This window comes from Ochlerotatus camptorhynchus, unplaced genomic scaffold, assembly GCF_037179485.1.
Source record: "Ochlerotatus camptorhynchus isolate MF236.1 unplaced genomic scaffold, CSIRO-AGI_Acam_v1.1 ptg000220l, whole genome shotgun sequence".
Lineage (NCBI taxonomy): Eukaryota > Metazoa > Arthropoda > Insecta > Diptera > Culicidae > Ochlerotatus > Ochlerotatus camptorhynchus.
Window position 1 is genome coordinate 1,841,718 of NW_027040710.1, and position 17,527 is coordinate 1,859,244.

The following is a 17,527-nucleotide window of genomic DNA, read 5'->3' on the forward strand; positions in this document are numbered from 1 at the left end:
AGTAAAAGTTATTCACTCTCTGAGTTAGTTTTGTTTTCAGTGTCCAACGGCAGCCAAACGATGACAGCAGTAAAACTTTCTACGCTTCACTTACTTAAGAATTTGGATTATCATTCTATGCACCTCCTTCCTTCTGTATTTAGCTGATGTAGGTGAATGAATAGAAAAAATGCTACGATGTCCACACTGCAGCGAATAAGTTCGAGGTCGATCCCTCCAACGTGCAACGATGAATGATTATGCGGTTTCAGCTTGTGTTGTTAGTGACCTAATTTCTGATGGCTGTGTTAGGAGTGTGCACTTTGCGGTCGAAGAATATGTATGGGAAATTTGATTATTTCCATATTTGTTCATTGTCAGCTATTTAAATATTTAACAATTATAATGTGTGACATACCACACAAATGTTATAACACTGGTGAATTTATCGACACACAAATTATCAAAATCCATTGATTATTGGCCAAGTTATTAGCATTTAAAGTCTGACCAATTTTCGTTGCATTTCTCTGAATTGGTACCCTTCTCGAAAGGCGTAGTCCTACGTCAAAAGAGACTTATAGCGAATTTGTTTATTATCCAGGTTGGAACCAGCTTCAACCCGTGCGAACCCGAGCTTATTGTCAGTGCGAATCTCAACCTGAGTCAGGTTACAAAAGCAAACGCACACACTGATGTTTGACAGCTAACGAGCAGACCCAATCTTGATACCCGATCCAGGTTTGAACTGAATCAAACACAAATTCGCTATGAATGTTCACCGAAGACACCAAGCGTCTAAATATTAAAACAAATGTAGCCACTAGCACCTCTGAAAGCCATCGTTAGCCTGTAACTTTAAGCGACGCGGAAAAGCAAATGATAGATGATGTTGATGACAGACAGTGAACGTGTGGTAGCAGGGCACGGAAGCGAAATGAGCGCTGAATGATGCAAAACTAACAACATACTTGTACGGTTGACCATGCGCCTCCATGATACCGGCGTGATCATGAAAGCACGCGTGGTACAACAAGATGCGAACGTGAAAGTCGTAACATTAAACAATCAACCCCTTCTGACAAAAATGAAGAAAACAAGAGAAAAAGAAGACATGCGTGCGCAACATATACATACATATGGGTGCGAAGGGAGGTGCTGCTCTAAATCGGATTAGGATTTGCGTGCAGGAACGGGAAATTTATTTGAGCTGTAGGTAAACGACACAGGACGATGAAAGGCAAACAAGAATCACATCGCATGACACAGTGGGAAACATCAAAACGACAACGGACACGTGTTGAAGAACGGAAGGGTGGTGGTACGATTGGGAAATCACTGAGCTTCTAGCATGTGTTTTTTTTTGCAAGATGGCAGAGAGTGAAGACGGGTAGCAAGGCAGACAGGCAAATGTAAGCAGGTTCTGGTTGTTCCCTTGGCTTTGATTGAATTTATTGATCATGTATAGAGATGTGCATTATGATTGTGGTTGAGTGGGTGTCGGTATGTGTGGAAGTGTGGCTGGTGTGTAGGGCATTTATTCGCATTTGATTGGTTCTGTTTTTTGGTTTGATGCATATTGCATGGAGGATGATTGGAGATTATAGGATGGATTCCGGGGTGGAACGGACGGGATGGAAGTGGGCAATGCTTCTGTGGTTTTCTGTTACGCTTTCCAATTTACCTGCTTATGCTGGTACCAGAGTTTGGGCAGAAATATCAGTCCGAGAGTGACTGTGTTGGTCAGCTGAGATCGAATGAACAGCGCTAGGAATAGTGTCGATGGATTGAACTCTCCCAAATACCAAAAGCGCAGTATGTAGAATGTGGCCGATGCGAGGAATTCGATTAGGATTGATGCGACGAGAAACTGACGTTCCTGAAGGAAAGAAATTATAATTTTGATTGCAGTTCGAATTGAATTTTCACACCTCGTCTTAACGATTACCTGGAACGACAAACACCTACATGTTGGAAATAAATTGTGACTTACCCTAAATTGTGTATTGGCATTGCGGCTGACGATGGCCAGCTGCAGACCGAAACCGAGTATGAGCAGCTCTCCGGCCTCGGTCACGTAGTCCCACTTAAGCGGTCGGCACATGTTGGACGTGACTTGGTCGTCGGTGTTTTCCACCTTCCACACCAACTCGCTGTACCGCAGAAAGTCCATGCTGGTGGCGGTGAAGGCGGCCAGATAGCACAGCACCGCAACGCACATCGCGCACAGATAGCGCAGTAGATCTAAATCTCTCACAACCCATCGATGAGCTTTTCTGGTGCGGAATTCCACCAGGTGGCGGTAAAGTTTGAGCACGATTGCACCGTAACAGATGATGAAGCCCAGCTCGCGGCACCAGGGCTCCAGCAGGCAGCGCAATGTCGACGCTTGCAGAAAGTGTAGAGCCACCTGAAAAAGGGGGAGAGAGAGAAAGAGAGAAGGGCATGAGTTAAAGTGCAAATTGTCGTTTCAATTGGTACACCACACTTGACAATTTTACGTTTTGCTCGCCCGGTTATGAATGCTCAAAGAGTTGGGAATAACTTGTTCAATAGATGAATCCTGGCAGGATAAAGAGAGCCTGCCGTTAGCTGTAAGCAGGGTGGTCACTGGTTTTTCCTGGGTGGCCAACATATTTTTCCCGGTTTCAAATAAATAGCAAAATATGGCATGGCAATAGATGTCACTGAAAATAACAGTTACGGGATTTAATTTTAAAGTGAAAACCTTCCTTGGCTTTAAATGATAAAAATTAAATGTATCAGAATTTCGGAAAACTTGTTAGGCTCCAATCGCAACATATTGTCAAATTTTGTTTCATAATTTAGATAATTTTTACAAGTCTCAGTAATATGTATATAATTCGAAATCACTCTACTGGACTGAGTGGGTTATCAGACCGAATGTTTCAAAGTAATAGATTGATAGAGGGAACGTTTTGAAGTTGACTTGAGAAAATTTGAGGCTAGGGCTATATTTAATATTCTTGTGAACTTTCGACGCTTTCAAACTAAAATAAAATAAAATATGATGGTATTTTCAAGATATCAGATAAAAAAAAGCGTAATTCTTGAAGGAAGATCAACTTGTAGGAATCAGTCACATCGAATAAATGTTTGGCGAACGTTGAGGAGAAAGCCAAAAGAGTTATGAGGAGAATTGTAGTCTTCCACAATTAACTCTGTTGTGGAATTCTGACGACAATTCTAAAGGAATTTGACTAGAAGTTTCAGATAATTTTAAGAAGCATTTCATAAAAACAGTCAGGAGGGCTATTGCAGAACCCCAACATTAAATTAATCATGATGAATTTCTAACGATTAAAATTAATGATTAACTAAAATCGTTAATCATGATTATATTTGAGAGATGAATTAATAATTCTTAATCTTAATCATATGCCTCACATAATTTAATCATTATTCATTAACTTAGCAGTGAATAATCACTCATCAGTGAAGAAAATCTTAATTCATCTTTAAATTATTTTCAATTTTTTATGATGATCCCAATAATTCTCTTAATAAGTTTTCTTCCATTATTCTTTTTAAAATTCACATGATCATTCCTTAGAATTCCACCTTCGAAAAAGATTGAAATTCAGTTCAAATTTATCTAGGAGCTCTGTTACGAATAATTTTATAAACAACTTGGAATTCTTCTCAGAATTCTCTAAAAATGCTTCTCGAAACTATCATTCAGTCTCTTACTAGAATTCCTTCGCAATTATCCCCGGAAAATTCGATTTCATTTGTTTTCTTCTTGGAATAAGCATAGATCTTACCCTTATGAAAACACTCAGAACTATCCTCAGATTATGTGTGGAGTTTGACCAAGAATTATTTTGAAACTATCCTTCGAAATCAATACCCTTTGAGTTTTTCTCGTAATTTCGTTTGAATCACATACCAGAACCATCTTGAAATTCTTCTTAGAACTTATTAGGAATAAACATTCAAATTGGACCTTAAATCTGCCACACAGTCATAATGGAATTTTGTTCATAAAATTTCGTTCCCTACCTTACAACTGTCACATTTTAGCAAGAAAAACAATTTTATGCATGTGAATATATTCATCAATGATTTATTTACGACTGTATTGAAAATGGTTGTTTGAAATTGATGTCTCATTTTACTAAAATTAGATAAAAGATAGGCCAATGTTAAACCTTATGGGGTCAAAAATTAATTTTGTTTAAAATATTTTAAAATATGAAAATGTAACGTAGCTATTAGGAGTACTCTTGGTTATGATCACAACGTTCTTCATATGTATGGCTAAAGATCACGTGTAACCCTCATCTATTCACATAAAAGTGTGTTCACACTTTTTTGCCTGGGGACATTTTTAAAACGTGTTTTAGCTGCTATTTATGAAACTTAACGTTACAGCACTATTTAAATAAAATCACTGGTTAATGTTATCTCAACCTACTCCATGAGTTGCAGAAACATATTCGAGGCATCATTTTCTATACCTTCAAGATATTTGCATCAATGCATTTTTTTTTTAAATTTTGGCCCAATGTCCGTCTTACGATTGTCTAATTTTGCGGTTGATTTTCCGAAATCAAGAATCTTGGACCATTTTCAAAGGCCCAGGGTGTTCATAAAAAGTGTAATTCATAAAAGGATATTAAAAAAAAACAAATTAAAGGGTTGTGTCCTAGACACGACCGCAGTATGACGTAGAACCACACAAAATTGATGTTGATGTTGATGGTTTTTATATGTACATATATTAAGCATGTGTAGATCCTTAGGATGATCCTAAACAGTCCAGGACCCAAATTTCTGAGGTTCACTGGCTGGCTGGCCTTCAGCCTCTCGAAGAGCGACGAACGGTCTCCTTGGAAAGGTTCAGAGATCAGATCTTCATATCATACGTGATCTGGCACGTTAGTTAAGTTAGACTCGTAGTTAGGTAGGTTTTCAATTTTTTCAAATAAAACAAAACACACCCCCCAAGGGGTATTCTGTTAACTAGATGAAATATGCAAATACTAAATTAGAATATCCAATGAACAAAGATGAAGAGCCAGATAGGCTAATCAATTGAAATGTAAAATCAATGTATACACCATAATCAACAGAAATAAACGAAATTTTACTACTACTACTTTTACAGCCAGTGGTGTGTAATTCATCAACATAATATCACAGACAAACAGACATAACTCTCGCAAATTGTTCATCGAACAAGCATTTAACGGACAATTTAAAAGTATCGTAGTTGGTAGTACCGCCACCTGTGGCGCGCATAGTCAATTCTCTTGCGTTTGACGTTTACACACTACCGCCATCTGTTCAGCGTACTACCCACCACAGTGTTCTCAACAGATGGCGGTAATGTTTTAGCGACGATGTTTTACATTGATAAATATTCAGTGTGTTATGTCTGTTTGTCTGTGATAATATCATCGAATATGTCTTTCAAAGTATTTTTTCTCTCAAATTTGAAAGTTTTGGTGCGGGAAGAAATTAAGGGAAAAACTTCTGTTTTTGCTAATAATTATGGTTTGCTTAAAATTTATTTCCCGGAAAAAAGTGATCGTCAAAGTCCATGTCTTTTTCGGGTTTTGTTGAGGGTGGGGGGAGAGGTTGTTGAGGGGGAGGGGGTTGTTGAAGGGGGGAGGTTGTTGTGAAGGGGGAGGAGGTTTACAAACATTGCTTTTCCTCATTGTGTCGCATTCCTCATTTCACGCCGTGATCCCCCTTTAGCCACTGACTTGGTCGTGCTTGCTGCAGGACCAAGTGGCACGCCGTCCGCTGTGACAATGAGCAAAAGCACGAAAGCAGCGATGTTTTATATCTCTTCAGGTTCAGGCAGACCGATTTGCAACCATACCTGATTGGATTTCCCGACGTTTTTTTATGAATGGGGCGGAGCAAAAAGTTTCTTTTGTGCAGAATATGTAAAATAGGATGGACTTTGGTTGTTAATATAATTGCATACATAGAGGTACCAGATATGTTTTACAGTCAGTCATCAGGCTCATTCGCTGCCAGACTGTTGAGCAGTTCAGTCGATTTGAATTCTCTCTAGTTTCGTTCGTTCGTTCGCAAGTCGAATTAGCTCCGCGTTGTGTAGTGACGCTCTCGCTGACCCAGCCATGGGTAAGAAATCGCGCGGTAACGCGAGTGCCGGTTTACCGGGAAAACAGACTCTCCCAGGAGACGGCGCGACCACCGAGCCAGCCCAGAAGAAGCAGAAGAAAACTCCATTGCCCATCCCGACAGGCGTTGCGGACCCGCAGCCGGGGCCTCCCGGAACTAAACGACCCAGACCTGAAGACAGCAGCGCCACCGTATCAGCAGCAAAAAAGCTGCTGAGCAACAATCCGTTCTCCGCCCTGCAGAACGGAGCGCAGCCGCAGTCGGACCCTGAGACGGTGCCGAAAAAAGTTAAGTTGCCACCCTTCTATGTGAAGGGCTTCCCTCCCGGGCTATGGGAGCAGCTGGATTTCTACATTAAGCAGGGCCTTCGCTGCACCATTCAACGGTGCACGGAAGGCTACAAACTGATGGTCTCGGCCGAAAATCACTACAACGCAGTCCAGGCCCTCTTGGACAGGATGAAGCTGGAGTACTTCTCCCACGACGTCGAGGCCACCAAGCCGCTGAAAGTGGTGCTGCGCGGGCTCCACGACATGGACACCACCACCTTAATGGACGAGATTAAGGCGAACGGCCTCAAGCCGGTCGAAATCCACAAGATGACCCGCAGCAAGGCCATCAAGTATCGTGACCAGCTCTACTTGGTCCATCTGCAGAAGAACTCCACAACCGTGAAGGATCTCCATACGACACGCACACTGTTCCACATCGTAGTGAAGTGGGAGCGGTATAAGCCAACCCACCGTGGCGTCACTCAGTGCTCGAACTGCCTATTGTTCGGGCACGGCACCAGGAACTGCCGCATGGCCAGCCGCTGCATCAAATGCGGCAAAAACCACAAGATCGACGACTGCGACAGCATCGAGGAAGCCGCTCCCACATGCGCCAACTGCGGTGCTGCCCACAAGGCCACGAGTAAGGCCTGTCCGAAGCGGGCCGAATACGCCGAGATCCGGAAGAAGGCCTCGTCCAACAACCAGCCCGGTCGCAAGAAGGTCCCGGAAAACAACGCGCAGAACTTTCCTCCGTTATCACCGGTCCAGCCACGGCCAATTCCAGTGTTGGTGCCGCTCCCGCTCAACCAACAGTTGGCTGCTGCCCAGTCGGCTGCCGCTGCAGTACCCAGTCAAGCCTCCGGCCCATCGACGGATCCCCCTGCTCCGGGATTGGCCGGTACAACCGGTGAAGCTACAGACGATTCTCCGCTGTCAACGGATGAGATCGTCACACTGTTGGCCCAGGCCATCATCATCAAGCGCACCTGCGCAACAAGAACACAACAGCTCCAAGCTATCATCTCCTTCGTCGCTAATTATGGACCGTGAACCCATAAAGATCGCCAACTGGAACGCTCGCTCCGTAGGGGCGAAAAACATTGAGCTTGCAGACTTCCTCCGCAAGCACGACATCGACGTGGGCCTTCTCACCGAGACCCACCTCAAGACCGGTGACAGCTTCTGGCTGCCCGACCACAGCATTGTCCGGCTTGATCGCACCAGCTCCAGGGGGGGCGGTGTCGCGGTCATCATCAAGAAAGGCATCAAGTACTGCACCCTACCCCACTACCGCACTTCCATCATCGAGGCCGTCGGCGTTGAGGTGGAAACATCGACCGGAAACGTCCGGTTCATCGTTGTCTACTGCCCCCGGCAATGTACCGTTAGCAATGGTACAGCACAGCAGTTCAAGAACGACCTTGCCATCATAACCCACACCAATGCCCGCTTTGTAATCGGAGGGGACCTGAACGCCCGGCACGAGGCCTGGCGGAACTACCAGCAGAACCAGAACGGCCGCCTGCTATTCGACCATTCCCAGCATGGTCTCTATTCCGTCTGGTTTCCGGACGAACCAACCTTCACATCACCGACGGGCAACCCATCGACGCTGGACCTGTTCTTGGCAAACACCAGATTAGCCAAGCCGGTTGCCGTCAACGACCTGAGTTCGGACCACCAACCGGTGCTGACCGAGCTGGGCTACAACGTGGCCCCTGCACCGTGCCAGCGGAAGGACTACCATCGAGTCAACTGGGTCCAGTTTCGACGCGTGGTCGACCGCCACATCGACGACAACCCACCGCTCGATACAGTGGAGGACATCGACCGGGCCCTGGAGGGTCTCCATCAAGCCATATCCGTGGCTGACGAAGAGTGCGTTCGACGAGTTCCTGTGAGGGGTAAGTTTCAAGCAATTGATTCCCACACCAAACTCTTGATTCGGCTCAGAAATGTTCGTAGACGCCAGTTTCAGCGGACTGGGGATCTGCAGCGTAAATACGAAATGGTCGATCTGAATCGGCAGATCGCTTCCAGAATGGTCTCAATCCGGAACGAGAGTTTCGGGCGGCTCGTTCAGAACCTGGACGACCGTTCCAGACCATTCTGGAAGGTTGCCAAGGTGCTGAAGTCTCACCCCAAGCCCATTCCACCACTTAGAGTCAATGACGAACGGCTTATCACCAACGAAGAGAAGGCCAATGCAATTGGGGAGCACATTGCCCAGTCGCATTTGCTTGGCTCTACAATCCCAAGTCCACTCGAGAACCAGGTTGTGCAGTGCGTCCAGACGTTAGATGCCTCCCCTTGTGCCGTCCCTCCAGAAGAACGGATTACAGAGGAACAAATTTGCTCAGCGCTGAAACACAGTAAGAACATGAAGGCTCCCGGGTTTGACGGAATATTCAACCTAGAGTTGAAAAATCTCAGCGCGAGGGTGCACTCGCTGCTGGCTGCCATCCTCAACAGATGCTTGGAGCTGCACTACTTTCCAAGCATCTGGAAGGTGGCAAAAATCATCCCGATCCGCAAACCTGGGAAAGACCCTTCACTACCGTCAAGCTACAGACCGATTAGCCTGCTCTCAGCGCTGAGCAAGCTGTTCGAAAAATTGATCCTCAGCCGACTAAACAAGTTTGTGGAGGAACATGACATTCTTCTTCCGGAACAGTTCGGGTTCCGCAAGGGGCATTCCACCAATCATCAGCTAGTGCGGGTGATGAATAACATCCGAAGTAACAAAGCTGTATCCAAGTCCACAGCCATGGCCTTGTTAGACGTCGAAAAGGCGTTTGACAATGTCTGGCACGACGGACTTATATACAAGCTTTGTAACTCCAACTTTCCACCATACCTTGTGAAAATCACCCGTAACTATCTCCAGCAAAGGTCGTTCAGGGTGTCGTTGAATAGTTCCCTTTCGGGACAATTTCCGATCCCAGCAGGTGTTCCGCAAGGGAGTCTGCTGGGACCACTGCTTTACAGCATCTACACGTCGGACATCCCTCCTCTAGGAGACGGTTGCGTGTTCTTTCTGTTTGCAGATGACACCGCGATAGCCGTCAAGGGTAGGATGCCTCGTGAAATTACGAACAAGCTCCAACGATGCCTTGACACCTTTACTGATTATGCCACCACGTGGAAAATCAAAATCAACGCCTCGAAAACCCAAGCGATCATGTTCCTTCACAGACAATCATTAAAACTTAAACCGTCTCCCTCCTGTACCGTAATAATGGATGGTACAAGGGTCGAGTGGTCCACTGATGTTACTTATCTCGGGATGTTGTTCGATGAGAAGCTCCTGTTCCGCTCGCACATAGAGAAAACCCTAGTTAAGTGCTCCGCCTTGGTTAGGTGTTTGTATCCGCTCATTTGCCGCAGATCCCGCCTCTCAAGGCAAAACAAACTGGCTGTTTACAAACAGATCATAGCCCCCGCGATCTTCTATGCCGCCCCGGTGTGGGAATCGTGCGCTCAGACCCACAGGAACAAAATCCAGGTTGCACAGAATAGAGTGTTGAGGATGATCCTAGATCGTCCATTCGACACAAGAATAGCAGACCTCCATCAAGAGGCAGAAATTCCCAAAGTAGATTCCAAAATTGATGATATGACAACTAAATTTATTCAAAAATGCAATCTTTCTGAACATGCTTTAATAAGCAATTTGTACATAGTAGGTTAAGTGTATATAGTAGAGTAGGTTAGTTTTAAGCTGTAAATAGTAGTATTAAGTAGTTTCTCTTCAAATTCTAAAAACAAAACAAACCAATCCCACCAAGGTGGTCGACCGTGTACTAAGTCTAGGACTAATTCTGTAAAACAAATTTTGAATTTTGCCCATACCTAAAGATGAAGAAAGCAATTAAATCACTTAGTAAAAAAAATTATATGGTAATCGTCCAAGTTAAACAAAATAAAGATCATTTAAACTAATTTTACAGTCAGTTGTTGGTAATTCATCGAGTGTAGGTCTCCTGTTAAGCAATTGTTTTTTGAAAATGTTGGCTCTTGCTGTAAAATATTAATTGTTTATACATAATTGTGGTTTGCTTAAAAATTATTTCCCGGAAAAAAATGATCGCAAAGTCCATGTCTTTTTCGGGTTATTGTTAAGAGGGGAGGGGGAGAGGTTGTTAAGGGGGGAGGGGGTTTTACATGCACGTTTTTTCAAGTCTCATTCCTCATTGTGGTGGACACGCCGTGATCCTCCTTTAGCCGCTGACTTAGTCCTGCTTGCTGCAGGACCTAGTACCACGCCGTCCGAAGCGGGAATGAGCAGAGGCATTTTTTTGCCATTTAAATGATCTTTATTTCTTGTGATTGTGTGGTTTACATGTATGAATTTGTTAAGTGACACAGATGCGTCTTTTCAACTTTGGTACATTTGAGATTTTAATTATTATTTACAGTTCCTAGTCCTATCAGGCCTATTTTAAAGTATGACCACCTTGGTGGGATTGGTTTGATTTGAATTGGAAAAAGGAGACTACTTATAACTACTATTTACAACTACAACTAACCTACAACTACTATGTACACCTAACCTACTATATACAAATTGCTTATCAAAGCATGTTCTGATAAATTACATTTTTGTGTAAATTTAGTCTTAATTTCGTTAATTTTGGAATCTATTTTGGCAATGCCTGCCTCTTCATGTAAATTTGTTATTCTAGTGTCGAAAGGACGATCAAGAACCATCCTCAGCACTCTATTCTGAGCTACCTGAATTTTGTTCCTGTGAGTCTGTGCACATGATTCCCACACCGGAGCTGCGTAGAGGATCGCAGGTGCTACGATTTGTTTGTAGACGGCCAGTTTGTTCACCCTTGAGAGGCGGGATCTACGGCAAATCAGCGGATACAGACTCCTAACCAAGGCGGAACACTTGACTACGGTTTTCTCCACATGCGAGCGGAATAGGAGCTTTTCGTCAAACAACATCCCGAGATAGGTTACTTCGGCGGACCACTCAACCCTTGTGCCATCCATGATTACAGTACAAGAGGGAGCCGGTTTTAGTTTGGGTGATTGCCGATGGAGGAACATGATTGTTTGTGTTTTGGAAGCATTGATTTTGATTTTCCACGTGGTGGCATAATCAGCAAAGGCGTTAAGGCATCGTTGAAGTTTGTTCGTTATTTCGCGAGGCATCCTTCCTTTGACGGCTATTGCGGTATCATCTGCGAACAGGAAAAACACGCAACCGTCTCCAAGAGGAGGAATGTCGGAAGTGTAAATGCTGTAAAGCAAGGGGCCCAGCAGACTGCCTTGCGGGACTCCTGCTGGGATGGAAAACGTGTCGGAAAGACAACCATTCAACGATACCTTAAACGACCTTTGCTGGAGGTAGTTACGGGTGATTTTAATAAGATGTAAAGGAAAGTTGAAGTTACAAAGCTTGTATACAAGCCCATTGTGCCAGACATTATCAAACGCTTTCTCAACGTCTAACAATGCCATGGCTGTGGACTTGGATACAGCTTTGTTACTTCGGATGTTATTCATCACCCGCACTAGCTGGTGATTGGTGGAGTGCCCCTTTCTGAATCCAAACTGTTCCGGAAGGAGAATGTTATTTTCCTCGACAAACTTGAGCAAACAATTGAGAATGAGTTTCTCGAACAATTTGCTCAGCGCTGAAAGGAGGCTGATTGGTCTGTAGCTTGAAGCTAGCGTTGGGTCCTTCCCGGGTTTGCGGATAGGTATGATTTTCGCTGTCTTCCAGATACTTGGAAAGTAGTGCAGTTCCAAGCATCTGTTGAAGACAGCAGCCAGCAGAGAGTGAACCTTCATGCTGAGATTTTTCAACACTAGGTTGAATATTCCATCAAACCCGGGGGCCTTCATGTTTTTGGTGCATTTCAGCGCTGAGCAAATCTGTTCCACTGTGATTCTATCCTCCGGAGGGATGGCACAAGGGGAGGAATCAAGGTTGAGTACGCATTGCTCAACCTGAACTTCGAGCGGACTTTGGATGTTGGAGCCAAGCAAGTGCGATTTGGCAATATGCTCACCAATCGCATTTGCTTTCTCCTGAGGGGTGATTATGAGCCGATCGTCATCATTTTCATCTTTTAGTGGCGGAATGGGTTTAGGGTGCGTCTTTAAGACCTTGGCAACTTTCCAGAATGGTCTGGAGCGGTCGTCCAGATTCTGGACAAGCCGCCCGAAACTTTCGTTCCGGAGTGAGACCATTCTGGAAGCAATCTCCTTGTTCAGATTGGCCATTTCACGTTTCCTCGCTAGATCTCCAGTCCTCTGAAACTGGCGTCTACGAACATTTCTCAGGCGAATTAAGAGTTGGGTGTGGGAATCAATGGCAATAAACTTACCCCTCACTGGAACTCGTCGGACGCACGCCTCGTCAGCCACGGTTATGGCTTGGTGGAGTACTTCCAACGCTCGGTTGATGTCCTCCACGGAGTCAAGCGGCGGGTTGTCGATGATGTGCCTGTCTACCACGCGTCCAAACTGGGCCCAGTTTACGCGATGGTAGTCCTTGCGCAGGCTTGGAGCAGCAGCTACGTTGTATCCCAGTTCAGCCACCACCGGTTGATGGTCGGAGCTGAGTTCGTTTAAGGCTACCGGCTTGGACAAGCCGGTATTTGAAAGAAACAGGTCTAGCGTCGATGGGTTGCCTGCCGGTGAGATGAATGTTGGCTCGTCCGAGAACCAAACGGAGTACAGCCCATGCTGCGAATGGTCGAACAGCAGACGACCGTTCTGGTTCTGCTGGTAGTTCCGCCATGCCTCATGACGAGCATTCAGATCTCCTCCAACAACGAAGCGGGAACCGGTACGGGTGATGGTGGACAGGTCCTTCTTAAATTTAGCCGCTAGTCCACTGCTGGCGGCACACTGTCGAGGGTAGTAGACGGTGATGAACTGGACGTATCCAGTCGACGACTCCACCTCCACACCAAGGGCCTCGATGATAGAGGTGCGGATATGGGACAGAGTGTGGTATTTTATTCCTTTCTTGACGACGACCGCAACACCACCCCCCCTGGAGCTGGTGCGATCAAGCCGGATAATGTTGTGGTCAGGCAACCAGAAGCTGTCGCCGGACTTTAGATGGGTCTCGGTTAGAAGGCCCACGTCGATGCTGTGCTTGCGGAGGAAGTCGGCAAGCTCAATCTCTTTTGCTCTTACAGAGCAAGCATTCCAGGTGACGATAGTTAGCGGTTTAGACGCCATACTGGATGATGAACTTACCGAGCACCTGGATCTGTTCGGGCTTATTGCGGCACTTACGAAGAGCACCGGACATGTTGACGAAAATTTCCATCAGTTCATCCGCTGAGAACAGATCGGGGTTGTTGTTTTGCGCTGTTGGTTGTCTCCAGAATCCAGGGGGGGATGGAGAGCTTTGGCCAGCAAAATCACCGGAAGCTTCTTGAGGGGGGCGGGTTGCACCCGCGAATTCGCTTGCCTTTGCTGGGGAGCACGAAGAGGCGGAAAATCCTCCGTCCTGAATGATGGGGTTTTGTCCTTCTTGCGTCCTGGTTGATTGTTGCTTGACGCCTGCTTTCGGATGCGTTTGAAGTCCTCGCGTTTGGAGCACTGTCTGTCGGAACCTTGATGTGCACCACCACAGTTAGCGCATTTTATCGCCACGGCTCCATCCGCAGGGCAGTTGGAAGTGGCGTGTTCTTGAGCGCAGTTGCTGCAGCGTGGCTTGATGTTGCAGTTGCGGGTACCGTGTCCAAAATTGAGGCACCTCATACACTGCGTTACGTCACGATGGCCGCCACGGTATGGCTCCCACCGTACGATGATGGAGCAGATTGGTCGGATGGCTTGTAGCGCATTGAGCGTCACTGTCCCTTTCTGGAAGTGCACCAGGAAAAGACAATCCGGGTACGTCTTCACGTTTTCGTCTCTCCTTGTCATTCGGAAGACAGCGATTGGGGCAAGCTTGTACCGGTTGATTTCAGCTTCGACCATCTTGGGGTCGAAGTTTGGTAGACCCCTGATGACTACCTTGAAGGGCTTCTCACCGGGGATGTCGTGCGTGAAGAATTCCGCCTTGGTATCCTTCAGATATTTCACGGCCACTTCGTACTCCGCTTTTGTTCGGAGCATCACCTTGGTGCCGATCCTGCCGAGCTTAAACTCAGCTGCAACGCCCAGCGATGAAAGATCGCCAATCAGCGTGTTGAGTGGGACTTGCTTCACCACCAGTGGAGGAAGCTTCATTTTTGCTGCACTCGGGGTGGCAGCAGTTTCGTTGTCGACGGCGTCGCCGAAATCACCAATGACGCTGACGTTCGTCGCGGTGGCATCGTCCCGTCCACTCGCACCATCGGACTGGCCTTGATTTTTCTTCCTCTTCTTTGACCGCTTCACCGTGGCTGAGGTGGTATTCCCTACATCGGTGGGAAGAGTAGCGTACCTATTCGAAATAGGTACACTCAAGCTACCCTCACCGCTGTTCTTCTTCTCCGTTTTCTCTCGGAGCCTGCTCCGGGAGCGCTGTCTTCCCATCACACGAAGCGACCGACACTACTGACGACGCGATTAAACTGCGAATGTTTGGAACAAACTAGAAACTTTAGAACAACTCGACAGAGCGAGCAAAGACCGAACTGTACTGCTTGACGTTCAAGCAGAGAATGACTGATGTTGAGCAGAGGCAGGAGAGCAGCGCTGATTTATACCATTTCATGTTCAAGCAGAATGATGTGCAACCAAGTGGTATTCGTTTATGATGACTGGGTTTGGGAAAAAGGCTTATTTCATGAAAACAGTGATAACATTATCATTTGTACATTTTTAATAGTTTAATAACAGAAAAATTGGAAAAAATATTTATTTCAGCACGTTTGTAATGTTATATCCTATCGATTGGCGTATTTGGATTTTAATTTCATCTATAAATGACAAAGTTACAAGCGTTCAAAACCTAACACTCCTTCACCACACATATTTTTTTGATTTGCACCCCAGTATAGTCGACAAAGACGTAGTTCTACGTCAAAAATCATGAAAATACACGTTTTTACGTGATTTTTTATCGTCTGATAATGTGCTCTCAAATTGCAACAAAATTTAACATGGTGGTTTTGAAATTTTTGTACACGTCCTAAATCAGAACAAAATTGTAAAACATTAGTTAAGAGATGAACCAGCCTATGGTTAAAAGCAGGATTACTTCCACTCACTTGCTATAAAAAATTGTGTTTCCGAATTATGAAAACATTAGATGTGATAATGATAATTAGTACTTGTAAGTTACAAGAAGAGGTCGTGAAGTATGTGTTTGACACATTCAACCTGTCAAAATTGCTTTCAGTGCGTCACAATCAGCGATTTAACGATTCGTGAGTGCTCACTCAGAGTGAACGCTCGCGAATCATAAGATCGCCGATTGTGACGCTCTGAAAGCGAAATTGACAGATTTACACCCTTTTCTTGTTTCTTACAAGTACAGCATATCATTATATCATCTAATGATCTCATAATTTAGAAAACCATTGTTTTATAGCAAGTGAGTGGAAGCAACCCTGGTTAAAAGTGTCGTTAATAAAGTTAACCTAACCTAATAGAGGCAATGAAAATTGCGTTAAAACAGAACTGAGTGTATGTCGAAGGGGGAGAGCGGTTCCAGGTCAAATAGAGAAAGAAATACAATTTTGTCTCGACCATCTCCGATTTGCATGAAACTTTGCACAATTGTTTGTTATGGGCAATCATTTATATACTTATTTGCTAAAATTCATCCATTTTGGATCTTTTATTTTTTTTTTAAATGGTGCCTTTGAAATTTTTCATCGGTAGCACGTAAACGTTACTTTTGATCAAAATAACGTATGAGAAAAAGTTGAGGATGAAAATAAAGTCTCTATGGAAAAGTAAAAACGGTAATTCTTTTTTTGTAATTTTGAGTTTAAATTCCATAAAAGTGATTAAAACTCAAATATCGCATAATGTCCTTGTTCATTTTTTGAATTTCTTTTGTAAATAAAAATGAAAAATTCCAACCTTTGGAATATTTAAATCCATGTACGCTTGAAATTTGACTAAAATCAAAAACAAGAACAAGAACTTTTGGTCGAATTTATGAACTTAAGTTAGTACATTTTTAATATTATTTTGTTGTTTTTGTTGGAATCGGTTAAATACATCACAAATATTATTTACTTTAAAAACGTGAACGTACGATAGATAACATATTTTACCAAAAGTTATTTTTTTACGATTTTCGGTAATTTTCAAGTGTCCATAGTTTTAAACATTCCAATAGGTTTGCATGTTTCATGAGTTTTTACTTATGAAAAAATATATCAAATAACGACATTTTGAATTTATGATTTTATAACACTTTTTTTTTTGATTTTTTACTTAAATAGCTTAAAAAAATAATCGCTTGTATTTTTTAAAAAAGGCCTAATTTTTGACGTCACGGGACGACTGCTTTCACCGAGACCGACAACTCCCAAATTCCGCCCATGTGAGGTGCACTTGAGGGATTGAAGTTTCAACGGGTCCTTGAATTCGTCAACTCTTCCTCGCAGCCTCCTTCAATCTTCTGCACAATCTGCTTCCTGGCACCTTGAAAGTTCGTGCCGTTATCTGAGAAAAACTCGATCGGCTTTGCCTCTTCGGCAAACGATACGTCGGATGGCCATCAGGTACGACTGAGTCGACAAGCTATGAACGACCTCAAGGTGGATTGCGATTTCCGATCGACGTCCAACGGTGATTGGCCCACATTAGTGTACGCCAGTGAAGTAGCGGAAGCGGACCCATTCTCGGGATTTTCGGAGCACACTTCTTCACTCTGAACCACACGCACACCTTCGGCACTGTCTTCAATTCCCTCCGGAGATTTGAAAAACTGGAAACGCTGTCGGGTTTCGTTTACTGCAGTCTCCGAATTTGCATGAGCTGTTTGCTGATGATAGTAAGCGTCGTTTCCACCCAGTCCGTCATTGATGTTTAGGCGCAACCAAAGATGCCAGATTTACAGACATATCTGTGAATTCACAGATTCAAAGATGCCAGATTTACAGACATATCTGTGAATTCACAGATTTTTATTTTTTTCACAGACATTTTTTTTTCGTTACAGACATTTACTGATTTTTTAGTTTTTTTCACAGATATTTACAGACTTTTGTAACCAAGGGAACATTTTT

At 44.4% G+C, this 17,527-nt stretch overlaps 1 protein-coding gene across 3 annotated transcripts in view; it reads right to left on the minus strand.

Moving 5' to 3' along the window:
* Positions 1–17,527, minus strand: part of smog — a 309,749-nt gene that overhangs the window by 43,438 nt on the left and 248,784 nt on the right. For all 3 annotated transcript variants that reach the window (XM_065225017.1, XM_065225016.1, XM_065225015.1), the window contains exons 7-8: positions 1,973–2,389; positions 1,664–1,858 (exon numbers count right to left, since the gene is read on the minus strand). In XM_065225017.1, the coding sequence (XP_065081089.1) occupies positions 1,664–1,858; positions 1,973–2,389 (612 nt within the window). The remainder of the gene's footprint in view (positions 1–1,663; positions 1,859–1,972; positions 2,390–17,527) is intronic.